The 17676-nt window shown below is 37.3% G+C and overlaps 2 protein-coding genes across 2 annotated transcripts; one reads left to right on the top strand and one right to left on the bottom strand.

The window, feature by feature from the left end:
• The first annotated feature begins 1816 nt into the window (after positions 1-1816).
• On the top strand, positions 1817-4694 carry LOC127107443 (multiprotein-bridging factor 1b). The gene is made up of 4 exons (XM_051044726.1): positions 1817-2074; positions 2365-2448; positions 4093-4175; positions 4262-4694. Exons 1-4 carry the CDS (start codon positions 1936-1938, stop codon positions 4379-4381), a joined length of 426 nt encoding a protein of 141 aa, XP_050900683.1. The 5' UTR covers positions 1817-1935; the 3' UTR covers positions 4382-4694.
• Positions 4695-11068: 6374 nt separating this feature from the next.
• LOC127107442 (phospholipase A1-IIdelta) lies at positions 11069-12875 on the bottom strand. Its single transcript, XM_051044725.1, has 2 exons — positions 12095-12875; positions 11069-11931 (listed from the first exon to the last, which is right to left on the bottom strand). Exons 1-2 carry the CDS (start codon positions 12705-12707, stop codon positions 11201-11203), a joined length of 1344 nt encoding a protein of 447 aa, XP_050900682.1. The 5' UTR covers positions 12708-12875; the 3' UTR covers positions 11069-11200.
• Positions 12876-17676: the final 4801 nt, after the last annotated feature.

Here is a 17676-nt window from a genome sequence, read left to right as displayed (position 1 = left end):
GTTTTGCTCCAAGCATGGGGTTGATCAAGACTACCGTCCCTAGCGCCCGTCAACAACAACCCTTTCACATTCCCGTATGCACAAAAGTAAGTTGTTTAAAATGCTATATATTTACTTACTTTAACGATTATTATCTCTAACTAATATTTTTACCTTTATGGTGCGGATGGTCGGCATGTGGTATGAGTAATAACATATGTCCTAGACATTGTATTATCCAGTATCGCAATCTCTTGGATCACCTTCGACCGACAGATGTATGGATAATAACCTAATTATTTCTTAATAATTTGTTAATTTCTTCTACCAAGTTTATAATTTAACATACGTTCATATTTCAGCTCATTTGGCGTTCATACCTAAATTTAGATCATGACCATGAAATCAACGAAGAAAACGTACCCGTATGGACTGCATGCACACCGATCATAAGATTCACAACTGTGGAGATGCACAACAGTGATCATGTGAAATTGCAGTTCGGTATGCTTCAACATATCTCAGATCCCCCAACAAATCTAGGAGAATGACATTTGCGCAAAGTTAACGACCAATGGAACTTCAACCCATGGCAAAGCTTCGCTAGATCCGAGTGTCACAAATGGATGCACCGCCATGACCATGTCTTAACTGACGCAGTGATGCCAAATGAAGAAAAATCAAGTCATACTTATATGGCTTGGTACAAATCGGTTGGTTTTGAGTTCATCGCCGAGGATATGTACCTATACGACCCACGCCAACAAACTTACACACCAGACGCCTCAACATCTAACCCCTAACAACATTGTCAGACCAGCTACACACACCCCCTATCCGTCAAACTTTCCGTTCAACAAACACACAAACATACAACCCTAACATGTTATACACCTAACCACAATACCAAGAGCATACACCGTACCACCACCAACAAATAGATCATCAACCAGAGACCCAACATCGTTTCACACCCAACACATCACCCTACCAAAGCCGCCTTATCCAGAACACTCAACGATCATTTAACACCAACCGTCCCTCCTCCTACCATAGCTAAGAAGCCAAACCTCACAAAACCGAAACCTTCAACAACCCTATCTCTACCGAACACCACAACAATCTTTCCAACCTTTCCTTGACGCATCATTCACACCAATGTCTCCCTTCAACCATCTCGGTCGCCCACCAACAAGTCAAACACAACCCAACTACTCTGGCATGGGTCATGAACTCAGCTATGGCGGTACACCTTCGATGCATACTCAAGACTATGTTGATTTGTCTGACTATCTCAACAGGCCATCTCCTGCAGTTGGTAGTGATGTTCCTAGCCCCTCAGATGCTCAAACACCAGTGGTGAATCATCAACGTGGGTTAGGGCCACGGGTTCGGGTAGCTAGGGGATGTGGGACCGGAGGTTGGTTAGGTGATCTCGGTCATCAACATTAGTCTTTTTTGTGTAAACAGGAATTTATATTAATATGAATTGGTCAGATTTCGAAATTATGTATCACGTAGACTGTTTTTGAAAAAATTTACAAAATACACTGAAGTGTCAATCCAATCGGCGCCTCCCTTTAACCCATACACATGGACGCCAATTGAATTGGCTGCACCAGTGCCCTAGTCAATGCAATTGACGTCTCTTCTCTAATTTTAAGAGGAGACGTTGATTGGATTGACGTCTCCTCCTAAAAATAGGGTAGTTTGAGAACTTATTTGAAATCAAGATTATTTTGAATTTTTTTTAAAAAAACTGGATTATTTTAATAAAAAATTCGTTATTAAAAAAAAACTCAATACAAAAGGATATTTTAATTTGGCAATCTACTATTTAATTTGTAAATAAAATTTCATTCTCATCTAATTATCTCCGCGACAACTTCATTTTCAATTTCCACCTTCATTGAGCTTCGAACCCTACACACAAAAACCATAACCAGAGAGATAAGCATGTCAGGTGGGCCTATTTCTCAGGATTGGGAACCAGTCGTCATCCGCAAGAAAGCTCCCAACGCCGCCGCCAAAAAGGATGAGAAAGCCGTTAACGCCGCTCGCCGTGCAGGCGCCGATATCGATACCGTCAAGAAATGTTCGTTTTAGTTCCTAATCTAATTCAACAATATAAGGATTTTGTTTCGTTTTTTTGTTTGTTATTTGATGCCAGGTTAAAAGTGTATAGATTAATTGACTAATGGTTTTAACTCTCGGATCTTAACGTATTCTATTGTAATTGTTGTTGCTGGCTGTGATGATTTGGTGTTGACGAAGCAGATTTAAGTTTTTAGTTTTAGGGTTACGTGTAATTGTTTTTTCTCTTTATTATTTTTTTTTTATGGTTTCTGATTTTGAATGGTGATTGTTCAATTGTTGTGTTTACAGATAATGCTGCCACAAACAAAGCTGCATCTAGCAGCACTTCATTGAACACTAAAAGGCTGGATGAGGATACAGAGAATCTAGCCCGTGAGTATTGTGCTTATAGATATACTAGTTTTTGTTTTTGTTTATTTTTGTGAGAACCTACCTCAGTATCAATTTCTGAAGGAGCAGTTATATGCAGACTCCCGAGAGTGATGAGGTGAATTAGATGGACAATGTTGTTCTCCAACTTTAGTATTTTCAAACTTATAATTTGGTCTTGTTTTCTGACTCTTGCAACTGAATAGTTTATATACTAGAGTATATAGGTTGAATTGAACCATATGCATTCAACATTCGGTACTTCTAAATTCTAACTTTTGGAGTGTTTTAACAGAACTGTTGTGTTGCTAGACATTTTGAACCGTTTTTACATGATTACTTGAAAATTCATTATGTTTTGGTAGTATTATTTTTCTTGTTTGATATCACTAGATTCACCACTCAAATTTAAGTTACAGAAGTCAATGCTGATTTTTAGTCCAAGTGCAACTCCAAAAAAAATTGTATAGCTTGGTCATGAGAATGCAAACTTGTTCCATTGTCCTCCTTTAGGAATCAATGGACATTATGAATTATGATATGATTCAAACTCAATCACGCAGAACCAATTTCTTTTTTCTTCTGCAAAGTTGTTATCTACTCAGTGTTATCAAATTGCAGCGCCATGGCCGCTATGGCGGATATACATGGCGGTTTTTGGGCTCGCCGCAATGGTAAATATCGGCCGGTATTGCAGGATTTTCCGCCACAATCCTCTGTAATGGCGCCGTTAAGAAGCCGGTATGGTGGGATTTTGTCTCTCCACCATCCGCCATCGACAACACTCTACTTATGCAGCTTCTTTGTTGAATTACTGTATTAGGGCTCGAAATCAATATGTGGGCCAAGTTCCAGATCATGCAGAAAAAAACTTATAATATGGCTTTGTACACTGAAAATAAAGGGCAAAGTTATAGGGGTTATATGTTATGACAATTATGCAGCCCTTGTTTATGAACTTCCATTTTTCCTTTTGAACACTGAGAACTGTTTTCTCAAAGGAGAGCTTGTGCGGAGGTCCATCTACCAGATTTATGTTGTGAACTCTGTGGAATTCAATAAAGTTTCTATTATAATACCTCATCAGATTATATAATATTAAACTCATCTGTAACTATGTGACCTCTTTCTTGCTGTGTGTGTACTTGTGTTGAGTGTGTGAGTGATGACAGAAGTTAGGCATGGTCTCGTTCAATCTTATGGATAGTCAAGATTGATGTTACTTAAATCCAGTTTTGACTGTCCTTGTAAGATCTGAATAGTTAACATTAGTTCCTCTCACCTCTTTGTTTCACTTGATGCTTCTATAATTTATATGTACCGGGTTATTATCTTTTACTTATGTTTGATGAGATGTTGAACTGCCCGGGTCTTAGAATCATAAATTAGATGTCTTGATCAAAATTTTCTCTTGGCTTCCTGAGCGTAAAACATTGTTGAACCTGGTGTTCATTGATTTTTTTGTTCTTTTACTGAATGTGCATGCAACATGCTTCGGAATTTTGATTCATGTAATGTAATAGCATATCATGCTTAATAGAAGAGGAACTATGGACACCTTTGTGTTTCTTATGCCAAAATTCAAGCTTCTGGTTCATTTTTTCTGCAAACCCGTTGACAATGATGTGACTGGAATTTTGTGTGCAGATGATCGTGTACCAACTGAACTGAAGAAGGCTATAATGCAAGCTAGGATGGACAAAAAGCTTACTCAGTCTCAGCTTGCTCAAGTATTATCTCCACCCAACATCGGTTTCTTATGTTCTTCATTTGTAGTTACACATTCATTATCTAAAACAAGCATGGTTACTTGCAGATCATCAATGAAAAGCCTCAAGTGATCCAAGAGTACGAGTCAGGCAAAGCCATTCCAAATCAGCAGATAATTGGCAAGTTGGAGAGAGCCCTTGGAGCTAAACTGCGTGGCAAGAAATGAGGAACCTATTTTCATGGTTGTTCGCTAGGTTTGCATGTCACTCTTGAGGTGTTGTCATGTTTGTCTTTGCTCGCTGAGTGTGTATATGTAAGACAGATAAATGGTTTTGAGGACCTGTGGTTTTCACCTGTTTGAATAAGTAAGGTTGCATTTTCAGCTTGAACCCTCCTTTCCATTGATTGTAAGATATGATTGCTTCATAGAGAAAGTGAGTGCTGTGTTTATCTTGGTTCATTGGCAAGGTTTGCAGGGAACCCACTTAAATGTAGAACACCAATGAATTTCGAATCTTGGAAGAGTGAAATTTGTAACATGTTATAACTTTGCAGAGTAGTTGCCATCTTTAGTTGAGTCAACTCTCCATTTTATCAAAAATAAAGTGTTTTAATTAACACTCCATAAGCTACTTCCGTCATCATTGTTGGCATTTGATGACAAAAGCGCACGGTTCTCTGAATTTATGATTTTAACCTTTTATTATTTGTTCTTGTTCAAGTGATTTTATCATTAGCTTGAAGAACCAATCAGACAAAACATCACAAAACAGAGATACTAGTAATTTTTAATTCTTATAGCATTTATTGAGCTTCTAAGGAGATCCATCAACTCGGAATCTATGAATTCAAACCTGCCTCTGAGATGAATAAACCCAATATTCAACAAATTACTTCAACAAAGAAAATAATCATATTACAGAGGTTTGAAGAAGCCCAGATCGAGTGGGTGAGAGGATTTGCTTAATATTGATTTGATTCTCAGTGGCACTGACAAGGTACAGAATAAGCTCCTCAATAGAGAGTCAATACTCTCTATCCTCAATGCACTAACATACAAAATGTATTGTGATGCTCTCTCCCAGATACACGTCACATCATCTCTAACAACCTTAGTCACTATTTTCCAATCTGCCCTTTCTCCTAGAATAAACCAATAACGGCTTGGCTCCATTAGTTGCTGAGTGAATTAATTGCTGATGTGTTGCTTCCTCGTTTGTTTGGGTTCTATCAATACCTCCTCCATCAAAATAGACCTTGTCCTCAAGGTCAAATTTCAGAAATTGACTTCTAATCATTAATTCCTCCTCCCAAGTAGCTTCCTCCATAGTCTTGCCCTTCCAATGAATTAGTAACTGTTTCACCTCTTCCCCATGCTGCTTCACCTTCCGGGTAGCCAGTACAACTTCAGGTTCATAAACCTCTACTTGTTCTTCCAACAGGTCTGAGAGTTCTGTATCTTCTTGGTAATTTCACCGCCTTCTTCAATAAGGAAACATGGAAAACAGGGTGCACTCTAGATCCTTCAGGTAATTTGAGTTTGTAAGCTACTGCTCCTACTCTTTCTATTATTGGGTAAGAGCCATAATACTTGGCAGCTAATTTAGCATTAATTCTGATAACTACAGATTGCTGCCTGTGGGCTCTAAGTTTGACAAACACCCATTCCCCACACATAAAACTTCTATCACTTATCTTCTTGTCTGCCTGACTCTTCATTCTCTCTTGTGCCTTCACTAACTGAATTTTTAATTGTTTCAGAGCTTCATCTCTGTCCAATAAGTCCTGTTGCACACTGGCCACTCTAGTTTCGCCTTGCACCCATCTTGTCAGCCGAGGTGGAAGTCTTCCGTAAACCACCTCAAATTGGTAAGTAGTGTTATTCCAGTACTTAGCCCAATGAATCCATGTCACCCAAGTCCTTGGCTGATCAGCTATAAAACATCTCAGATAAGTTTCCAGACATCTGTTTACCACTTCTGTTTGGCCATCAGATTCTGGATTATAGGTTGTACTCATCTTGAGTTTGGTTCCTTGCAACTTGAATATTACCCTCCAGAAGTTACTCATGAAGATAGGGTCCATGTCACTTACTATTGATAAAGGAAGGCCATGTAATTTGACTATTTCCTTACAAAAAATTCCTGTTATACTTCGGGTTGTATAAGGATGTTTCAAGTAGGGGTGGCAAAACGGGTTCGGCCCGCTGGGCATGCCCGTTTTGCCCGCATTTTTGTGCGGGGCGGGCCAAGGATTTAGGCCCTCACCCTCAAATGTGTCTGCCCCGCCCCGTCCTGTTTTTTTCGCGGGCTTTTGCGGGCACGCGTATTTACATAAATTTTTGCATTTTTAGGCTTAAAGAGTGCAGTGCCTGCGGGCTTTCCCCGCCCCGCCATCACTTTTTTGCGGGGCGGGTCTAAGTTTTAGGCCCGCATCCTTAATTATGACCGTCCCGCCCCGCCCCGTTTTTTGCGGGCTTTTGCGGGGCGGGCCTAAACGGGGCGGGCATGCCCGTTTTCCACCCCTAGTTTCAAGGGTATAAAGTGTGCATATTTAGATAATTTATCCACTACTACCAGTATAGCTTCAAACTGTTTGGACTTAGGCAAACATGTGATGAAGTCTAAGGATATATCCTCCCATATCTGTTCTGGAATAGGGAGTGGTTGCAGCAACCCACCCGGAGATGATGCCATGTATGTTTATCTTTGACATATATCACATTGTCTAACAAATTCTTGTATAGTGCTTTTCATACCTACCCAATATATATTTGCAGCCATTCTTCTATATGTTTTGTAGAATCCTGAGTGCCCTCCTTGTGGTGTAGAATGCAACTCTTGTAATAGAGTAGGAATGCGTTGAGATTTGTTGGAAATTACCAACCTGTCTTCATAAAAAAGAACCCCTTGTCTATAACTGTACCCAGGCCAAGATGAAGGATCTTGTTGAATCTTTGCGATGATCATTTGTAATTTCTCATCTTCTTGCGCCTCTGCTTTGATTTGTTCTTCTTGTGCCCAAGTTACTAGAGAGCTCATAGTATTCAATTCACGACCTTCATGCACCCTAGACAGTGCATCAGCACCCTTGTTGAGCTTGCCCTGTTTATAAATAATCTCGAAATCATAACCCATCAGCTTTGCAGCCCAATTTTGTTGTTCTGTAGTTACTATTTTTTGCTGCATTAGTTGTTTGAGGCTTCTTTGATCCGTCGATACTACAAACTTCCTTCTTAACAAATATGGCCTCCAATGTTGGATTGCCAACACTACAACCATTAGCTCCTTCTCATATGCGGACTTAGATAAAATTTTGATTCCCAAAGCCTTGCTAAAGTAAGCCACCGGTTTTTTTGTCTTGCATCAAAATAGCCCATATGCCCGTACCTGAGGCATCACACTCAATAACAAATTCTTTTGAAAAGTCTGGTAAGGCTAACACTGGTGCTGTTGTAAGCCTCTGCTTCAATGTGTCGAACGCTGCTTGAGCCTTCTCGTTCCATTTAAAACCATCTTTCTTAGTTAATTATGTTAAAGGTTTGGCAATTTTTCCATAATCCCTGATGAACTTCTGATAATAACCTGTCAGCCCCAAAAACCCTCTAACTCCTTTAACATTCTTGGGTTGAGGCCACTGAAGCACACCAACCACTTTATTAGGGTCAACAGCTACTTCATTCCCTGTGATTACATGCCCTAACTACTCCACTGATTTTTGGCCAAAACTGCACTTCTTCTTGTTTACCACCAAACTATAAGCAGATAAAAACTCCAATACCTCTTTAAGATGCTTCATATGAGTTCCCCAGTCTTGGCTATAGATAAGAATGTCGTCAAAAAACACCAATACACTCTTTCAGAGCAATGATCTAAACACATCGTTCATGAGATTTTGGAACGTCGAAGGGGCATTGGTAAGCCCAAACGACATTACAAGGAACTCATAGTGTCCTTCATGAGTCCTGAATGCAGTCTTCTCAACATCAGAATCCTTCACCCTTACTTGGTGATAGCCCGACTTAAGATCCAGCTTAGTAAAGAATTTCGCACCATGTAACTCGTCTAATAATTCTTCAATGACAGGGATAGGGAATTTGTCGGGAATGGTTACCTTATTAAGTGCTTTGTAATCAATGCACATCCTCCATGTGTTATCCTTCTTTTTTACCAAGAGAACGAGACTAGAGAATGAACTCATACTGTGACGAATTATCTCGGCAGCCAACATCTCTTTAACTTGCCTTTCAATCTCATTTTTATGGTGATGGGGGTATCGGTAAGGACGAACATTCACTGCTCAATGTCCGTCGATGAGATTGATAGCGTGCTCCTTCTTCCGTCTGGGTGGTAGGCTCGAATGCATTTGGAAAATGTGATCGTACTTACCTAACACCTCCTCCAACTCCCGGTGTTGGTGTTCCGACAACACAGATTCGCAAGTTGTTTGGAAAACGTTCGCGTACTCACCCGACACCCACTCCAACTCTGGGTTTGGGCTTTCGGACCTAACGAATTCACAAACCACCTTAGGCTCAACCCCCCCAATTCTCCACACCTCCCCATCTTTCTTGGACCTGGGTTTCTCTAAAATACTTTGCAGTGCAATCAATGGCTTTTTGCACCCCTCTTTGTTTCCAAGTGTTATCCACTTCCCTTGTTCCCAAAAACTCATAGTGTGTTTCTTCCAATTAATAATAGTATCACCCAAAGTTTTTAACCCTTCAACGCCCAACACCACGTCAATACCCCCTAATTAAAATAATTGCAAATTCGGCCTTAGTTTGTAACTTCCAATGTACATCTCCAGCTATTTGCACCTCCCTTGCGCTTCTATTTGGACCTCATTCCCTAGTTTAACCTTCATTTATGGAGTTTGTTCAATGGGCCAATCCATGTGGTGTACTAAACTTTGTGAAATAAAGTTGTGGGATGCCCCACTATCCACCAAAATTAATACTTCTACCCCCATGATTGTTCCTTGAAACTTCATGGTTTGATGATTTTCATGGGTTATATGATGTAAATCCAATATGCTCATCTCTCTGTGCTCCTCATCCTCCTCTTCACCTACCTCCACAGCCAACACCCTAGCTTCTCCATCCTCATCACATTCATCATCCACCCCTAACACTCTAAGGTGTTTGTCTGGATATTGATGGGTAGGACCAAAAGGTCCTTTACATTTGAAACGTAATCCTTTTTTCTTTCTATCCATAAGTTCATTGTAAGAGAGGTGTGTAAACCCTCTATCACGAGGCCTAGCACGCCTCCTGTCACCTTGGGCCTGCCTGTCATTGTTTGGCCCATTCCTCATACTACCACTTGCACCCCCTTCTCTATTTTTTACCATAACCCAATATGACCCTCCCTTGCTTCCAACCTGTGACCCAACCCGGTAAGGCCCATTTTTTGTCCCACGGGTGAGTCCAACTCCACTCTTCCCTTTTACCTCCTTCTCTACAGCACGAGTTACTTGCAACAACTTCATTCTACTCATATCTCTCATGGTTGCCAAACTCCTAACTCTATCTTTAATCTCCGCTTGCAACCCATGAAGAAAATAGCCTTGAAATTGCTTCTCCGGTAACCGCGGAATTTGAGCGATTAAGTATTCAAACTCTGTTATGTACTCTTCCACAGATCCTTCTTGCTTCAGCTCAGTCAACTGCTCGTACACATCTCCATCGCCATGTCCCCCGTACCTTTCGAGTAACGCTTCTTTCAAAGTATCCCAAGTCAGGCCTTCATCTTCTTCAACTAGTGAGTTGAAAAAGTGTATGGAGTGTCCTTCCATACATAACTGGGATAAACTCACTTTCACTTCCGGCGTAGTACCCTGTACCCGAAAGTAAACCTCTGCTCGTGAAATCCAACCGGCAGGATCTTCACCGTCGAACGACGGAAGCTTCACCTTCTTCGCTGAATGACGGAACTCGATCAAAGAATCGGCGCGAGACCCATTTGAAGCTCCTCCGATCTTCTTCTTCAGTGTCCCCAAGTTCTCCGGTATAGTTTTGTTCAACACACTCCCACTGCTCTCCTCTCTTACCGCCTTTCCCAGGTACTTTTCCAACATCGCAATTAAACTCGTGTGATTCTCCTTCACATCTACCTGGAAATTTTCCAAGGTAGAACGTACTCCCGAGATCTCTCCTTCTAACGCCGTCACTTTTGCCTCCATTCTCCTTAAAGCTACCGCTGTGGTTTTCTTCGTCGACATCCACTGGTACCGCTGCTTCGAATCTGGCAAGTCGGACCACTTGATACGTACCAACACAGTACACAATAAAATAGTAATAATAATAACAGTATTTAAGAGAAAGAGTTTTATTATATGAACGTATAAAGAAACAAGGTACAGAATAAGGAATTACAAATCCTTAGATCTACCAAGAGCTAGGTTCCTCAATAGAGAGTCAGTACTCTTTATCCTCAATGCACTAACACAAAAAATGCAAAGATCCTCCTCAATTCTCTCTCTGACTCCTTATAACTAGGAAAAGAAATGTTGTGATGCTCTCTCCCAGATACACGTCACATCATCTCTAACAACCTTAGCCATTATTTCCCAATCTGCCCTTTCTCCTAGAATAAACCAATAACGGCTTGGCCCCACTAATTGCCGAGTGAATTAATTGTTGATGTGGTGCTTCCTCATTTGTTTGGGTTCTATAAAGCAGGTATTGTTATATAAACAGAGAATGATCAAAATGATATCAATGAGTGTTTGTCTTATCACCGATTGTTCCCACAAAAGTGATTCCTTTAACATTGAGAAGAAGGGAATACAAGAGCTTTAATCAAAACTTTTGTTCATAGACTTTTAAAATTAGTGGCGACTAAATTGATGAATGAGTGATTGTTTTGAGAATAAAATTGGCCATTTATTAAAAACAATTGCAAGGGAGAAGGGTGGGAAATATCATCAATTAATTGTTGAAATAGAGCAACAAACAACACAAATTACAATACAAATTCAATATTATACAACAATGATAGTAGCATGGTAACATGAGTTATTCCCCTATAGACATTAAACAGAATCAATATTCTTCAGGCACAGGAAGATCCTCCTTATCTGGTACATCAACCCATTCTCCATCTTCCCTTCTCACCAAACCTTTATTCTTCTCCACCCACCATGAACCTGGCACATGGCACTCTTCCTTCAAGTAATCACAAGACTTATTCACCAAAGCCACACTCCTCTTCACCTTCAACTCAAACTCACCCTCACTCCCATTCCAACCAGCCACCACATGCAACATAGCCTGCAAATTATGCCAATCACTCGGATTCTTCGAATCACTCAAACTCGTTGATTTCCTTGTGTCAATCACCAACTCTACACCTGTATACTCATACCCCAATAACTTCCCTGGATAATGCGGTATAAGATCAATCACATTCCTCACGTGTAACACCTTCAAATTCGGAAACTTTTTGAACCTGTCATTGAATGCTTTGTTCCCAACTTGTGGGGAACCAAACACAAAGGCTGCAACGGGAATGTCTGTTACACCATTCTCGACCAAATCAAAAGCACTTACAACTGATAGACTTGCTCCTAGACTGTGTCCCACGAATACCACACTTGGATTTTCATTCTTGTAAATGTTCAACAAACTTTTTATCTTGTTTAGAATCTGTGTTCTCACGCTTGTTTTTGTGAAAGGAGATTTTGGGTCGTCTGAGGTGTATATTGTCAGCCAACCCTTCATTACTTTCGGCAGCCTTTTGTCATCTTCATTGTCACTGCTGCTGCTACCATCATCTGTCACATTACATTTATAAATAACACATTCTAATTTTGTTTCAAACTGTTAAGACACAAAAATTTAGACCAACTTTGTTTATTTTTCTGTATTTAAGTGTACATAGGACTCTTTTAAGTGCGTCTAACGTGGACTATCGCACATGGCATAAAGATTGATTACCTTTATTCTTGTTTGGGACGTTGAGTTGGCTGAGACTTTTAGCACTCAACAAGCCAGATGCAGACTCAGGTGCAGCACCAAACACGTTAATCCATTCAAGATCCCTCGTGGTACCACGCCACACAATATATATTTCACGGCGACCCAATTCTCTACTCCGTTGATCAGAAGTAACAGCTATGTAACCGATCCAGTTAGACTCACGGTCCCAACTCTCACGGGAAAGCGAGTGAAGCAAGAAGGCTTCAGGAACAGAGACACGTGCAGTAGCGTAAAGGAAAGAAACAACAGTGTAGTGTGTTGGGTTTTCAAGCATGACTTTGTTAAAGAACGTGGATTTTCCGTAACGGCTTGAACCGCAGTAGATAGAGTGTTGGTCGTTGTTGAAAGCATCGTAGGTTGTTTGTATGAAGTCACCGCAACGGAGTATGAGGTTGCGGAGGTTGAGGTCTAGTGGGTTTAATAGTGTTTCCCAGTTGTTGCTTCCTAGGAGTTGGTTCCATGTGTCTTGGTTTGTTGTTGTTGTTGATGTTGTTGATGATGATGTTGGTGGTGGTGGTGTTTCTGTGTCTGTTGCCATGTTTATGGGACTTTTTTTGTGTGATAATCCCATGTTATAGGGAGCGTGTGTGTCTGTGTTTTTGAGGGAGTGGATATATATTGTGAGGAGTTGATGAGGGAAGAGAAGTATGTGGTGAGATGAGAAAGAATCCAAGAAAGATTAAGATGAGATATTATATCATCAATTATCAATGTGAAATGTGTTCTCTATTCTTTGGTGGATGGAAAAAGAAAGTAATGTGATGGTTGACCTATCCTTCCATTTGATGATGCTTTGTCTGCCAACTTGAGATTAGTGTTTATTTATTTTCACTTTATGTGGACTTTTTTTTTAGTTTTATGATGATAGGGTTTTTTTTTATAAGCAAAAGTAGATATATTGAAAGGAGTAAAAGATGTTCAACTCAAAACAAGAGACATGGAAGATAGGCAAAACTAATGGAATTTTTTTAATATTCCGTATTATTAGAGTATCACGTGAAAATATAAAAATATCTTTAATTTTCGAAGATTCATCTTCGAATGCATCTTGAGTAAATATGATTTTGACTTAACGTTAAAAAAACTTTGAAAATGCATCTTCTTAAATATTTCAATGATACATTTCCGGACAATATTAGTTCTAAAACCCTGATGTTTCTCATTCCTATATTGAAAGGAGTAAAAGGATGTTCAACTCAAAACAAGAGAAAGGGAAGATAGGCAAAAACTAATGGAATTTTTTAATATACCGTATTATTAAAGTATCGCGTGAAAATATAAAAATATTTTAGTTTTCGAAGATTCATCTTCGAATGCATCTTGAGTAAATATGATTTTGACTTAACGTTAAAAAACTTTGAAAATGCATCTTCTTAAATATTTCAATGATACATTTCCGGACAATATTAGTTCTAAAACCCTGATGTTTCTCATTCCTTTTGATGTGACCATGTTGTAGTCTGCAAAACAAATTGATCTTTTAACTAATTCATCCAACTTGACAAACCAGTTTTTGTTCTTGTCATATGATTGTTGCAACCTGCATCAAGGTACCACACATTTTCTTCCTCTGAGGCCAAATGTGTTGCAACCATCAAGATAACATCTTCAGATTCACTGTTACCATCATGAGCAAATTAAGTTACACCCTTGTCCTCATCATTGTTCTTGTTGTGGTAGCAGTGTCTAGCATAATAATCAAGCTTCTTACAGCAACGGTATTGAACCTGCTTCATGTCAACCTTCTTCTTGGTCTTTTGGTTCTGATTAGCATCATCCTTGCTAGTTTCACCTTAGCTTCTTGAAGCCTTACCAACATCATCATTATCATTCAACTTCTTCTTCCATTTTTCTTTCACTTTGTTGTTGTTGAGAAATTCTCTTTCTTCTTCTTGAAGAAATTTGCTTGCAATACCTGTTCAGATACATTTTCAGAATCTCTTTGCTTCGGTCTCAACTCATGTACCTCAAGAGATACTTGCGATTCTTCGAGTTTAATCTCTGACAAGTCTTTAGATTCTTTAATTTTCCTACAATGTGATCAAACTTGAATGGAAAAGCCTTTAACACCTTTTCCACCTTCTGCAATTCAGTGGTCTTTTCTCCACATGAATTCATCTGATTTGTCAAAGCCACCATCTTTGAGAAAAACTCAACAATGGTTTCATCATCTTTCATCTACAAGTTTCCATATTACTTTCTCAAAGATTGCAACTTCACTTTCTTTACCTTTTCATCTCCATTATGTAGCTTCTCGAAAGTATCTCAAGCCTACTTGGTTGTTTCTTGCTCGATAATCTTTTTAGAGATATTCAAATCCACAAACTGATGGATCAAGAACAATTATTTCCCATCTCTCTTTCTCATTTCACGATGAACAATCCTTTGTGCCTCAATAACATTTGTCTCTATTGCCGAGAAACCATCATTTACGATTTCAAACACATCTTGAAATATGAATATGAATTTCATCTTAGCACACCATTTATCATAGTTTTCTCCCTTGAAAATTGGTATATTAGCTGGGAATTGGTTAGAGGTAGTGCTTGTTTTCGTCATGGCTAGAGATTGAGGACTAACTAGTGCTTTTGATACCAATTTATTGGGTAACATATATCACAAGTTACTTGACAAATTATGATGAATTGAGAGAAAAATAAAGAGTGATCGAGGGAAAAATATTGATTATTGTGTGTATTTCAATTACAATGAGGAGTGGTATTTATAAATGCACTAGTCACCCAAATTAAATTTAAGACAAACGGTCTAAAAATAGTCTGATATATACACCTAATTATATGATATACTCACTTAAATATACTCTTATAATAATTTGTCTAACTAAAATAGATATATCTATTTGATTATATGATATACACCGACCAGATATATTCTTAAAGCAAATTAAATTAAGCACATTAATTCTAAAAAGCAAAGTCAATTGAAAAATATAGTTGCATACAAAATATAACTTTTGGAAAAGGTAATTTTAAATTTGTATGGAAATGATGGGAAATACATAAGTAAAATATAGGTAAAAGCTTGAAGATTGATTTTGAGAAATTCAAAATTAGAGTTATTTAGTTCTCGGTAACAAATTGAAGGCAAGAAGAATTTGGATATTAAACTGCTTAAAAGGGGAACTTGTTTTCTTGTGACCATTTGTACAAACACGTGATGTTCATCGTATTAAAGGAAGAAATTTTATTGTCATTGCAAATAAAACTGAATTAGTTTGTTGGCAATGAAGATACAAATGAGCCAATATAAATCTTAGCATCTCTTCTTTATCCTTTATTTTTTCTATTTAATTGCTTGCTTACTCAATCTTAATTTGTGATATTGTGAATTACAAAATTAATTTTTTTAGACAGTTTTTTAATTTTGAAACTTTGAGAAAATTATTTTAAGGTTTGAAAATACAAAAGAAAATATATAACTTAACTTACTTTAATACTCTTCCACAAGTTCGTAATAATGTTTGTGAAGTGTTGTGTGCAAATTGTGAAGTTAACACTCACATGTTAATTGTGAATTAAGTGCTTACAATGATTCATATTAGTTTTATTTCCTTATCATTGTTTGTGATTGAGGTTAATCAATATCAACTCAATTTTGAGATGATTGGTTATTGGTTGTTAAGATTAAACAAAGTCCAACTTGAACATCCCATTCAATTTGAAGTGTTTTGACTTAATTTTACTTGTTGTATTTTCAGTATTTGTGCTTTGCATTTTAAATAAGTTATTTTGCATACAAAATTCATTAAACATATGTTTTGTTTATAATATTTTTAAGAGAAATGCTAACTACCGTTCCATAGATACTCTTTAAAAGATTAAAAAGATAAATTAAATATTTTTTAAAAAATTTTAAAAAAAATATTTTAAAAAATATATGTATGAAACATAAATAATTAATTTTAAAAAAATATATTGTATGTATTCAATGTATTAAATAATATAATATTTTTTATTTAAATTTTTTAATTACATAACACTGGTTAGCATGACTCATTTTTAAAATAAATAAAACTTGCATTTATTTAATATTTCCTCTTCTAGGTAGTCAGAGTGACTTAGGGAAAAATGAGATACTAATTATCATTATTTCTTTTTAGTTGGATACAACTCAAGAAGAATTGATGTTTTGTGTTTTGAAGAAAAGTGTGAAAGTGATAAGGTGTAATATTTCATATTTTGTTGCATACGATTTGATTTAATGGGAGGACTATTTTAAAAATAGCAATGAGGGGAAAAAATATCTTAATTTGCATGAAACAAGCTGTGAATAAGGAAATCATTAAATGGCTAAACTTTATCATAATTTATCTTTTCTTAGATGGGATATAAGTGATAACTCTATTTAAGTGGGTTATGTGAGTTTAAAATAGTTGAATTCGTAACTTGTAAATTGAGTGATTAGTTGTATTTTAATAAAATTAAAATAGATTGAAATTTATGTAGTCAAGCCTATTTATTATTCTATTTTGTGGATTTGCTTTGTGTTTACGGGTGATTTTGGATGTCACGAAAGAAAACCGATGTGTAATGTTAATCAAGTTTAATGGTCACACCTATCGTTTTTTGGAAATTTCGACTTTTTTTTTTATTATTTCATTTTATGCAACACTTCACAAGCTTCTATGTCTTTGTATATGGAATATTAATATTTATGAAAATGTTTTTTTCTAAATGATTTAGGTATTATTTAATTTAGACTTTTCTGTCTAGTTTCAAATCATTCTCATTATGCTGTCTTTTTTTTTACGAATTGTTGTAATTCTGAAGCTTGCTTCTTTTACCCTATAATATAAGGTTAGTTCGCCTCGGATAACGGTTGACGCTAGTGTACCACAAGCTCTGGATGTGAGAACCTTAATTGCCAGTTCTAAAAGGGAGAAAATACACTTTATTGCAACAAAGTGATCGATGTTGTTTACTAGGTAATTTGATAAACAACCGCTAGTCTCTTATTAAAGGTTACTTGCAAGATCAACTAGAGAATTCTATGACATAATGCTAAAATATCTTGTTTAGAGTTTGTGTAAAGATTGTGAAAGATTTCGACAATGTAGAAAAAGGAAAAAGTTTGTAAAGTAAAGGTACATTAACAATGCAGTTAAAAGAAAAATGAAGGTAAATTGACATATATCATAAATTGAAATGAAATACTTTGCATTTGAGTGGTGTTTCAAGATTCATACATTTCTTAGTGAACTCGTTTTTCTCTGGCGTTGGTACTTTGAGTATTTGTGAGATTTTGTAGTGAAATTAAATGAACACCCCGAATTATAACACTAGAATCCTTATTTATACAAGTGTAAAATAACGATTTCCTAACGTTTATTTCTCCAGCCTTCGCCATGTAGATCCTTGCACGCACCTTACTTCTGAATGTTCTCCACGTGTTTCTTAGATAAGACTAAGAAGTAGTTATTTATTTGAACAAAAGGTTTCTTCGTGCCTAAGTAACTACTATTCAACGCAGTCGAAAACTCAAAACATCATGTCGTCAAAATGCTAGAAGAAATATTCCTT

The sequence above is a fragment of the Lathyrus oleraceus genome, chromosome 7 (assembly GCF_024323335.1).
Source record: "Lathyrus oleraceus cultivar Zhongwan6 chromosome 7, CAAS_Psat_ZW6_1.0, whole genome shotgun sequence".
Taxonomy (NCBI): domain Eukaryota; kingdom Viridiplantae; phylum Streptophyta; class Magnoliopsida; order Fabales; family Fabaceae; genus Lathyrus; species Lathyrus oleraceus.
The sequence above is the reverse complement of the archived record's forward strand: the minus strand, read 5'-3'. Positions and strand labels throughout refer to the sequence as shown.

Excerpts from the sequence above, each read along its gene's own strand:
- LOC127107443 (XM_051044726.1), top strand. The coding sequence starts at position 1,936 with ATGTCAGGTGGGCCTATTTCTCAGGATTGGGAACCAGTCGTCATCCGC. Across the intron at positions 2,075-2,364 it reads TATCGATACCGTCAAGAAAT|ATAATGCTGCCACAAACAAA; the intron begins GTTCGTTTTAGT and ends TTGTGTTTACAG. Across the intron at positions 2,449-4,092 it reads GGATACAGAGAATCTAGCCC|ATGATCGTGTACCAACTGAA; the intron begins GTGAGTATTGTG and ends TTTTGTGTGCAG.
- LOC127107442 (XM_051044725.1), bottom strand. The coding sequence starts at position 12,707 with ATGGGATTATCACACAAAAAAAGTCCCATAAACATGGCAACAGACACA. Across the intron at positions 11,932-12,094 it reads CGTCCCAAACAAGAATAAAG|ATGATGGTAGCAGCAGCAGT; the intron begins GTAATCAATCTT and ends GTAATGTGACAG.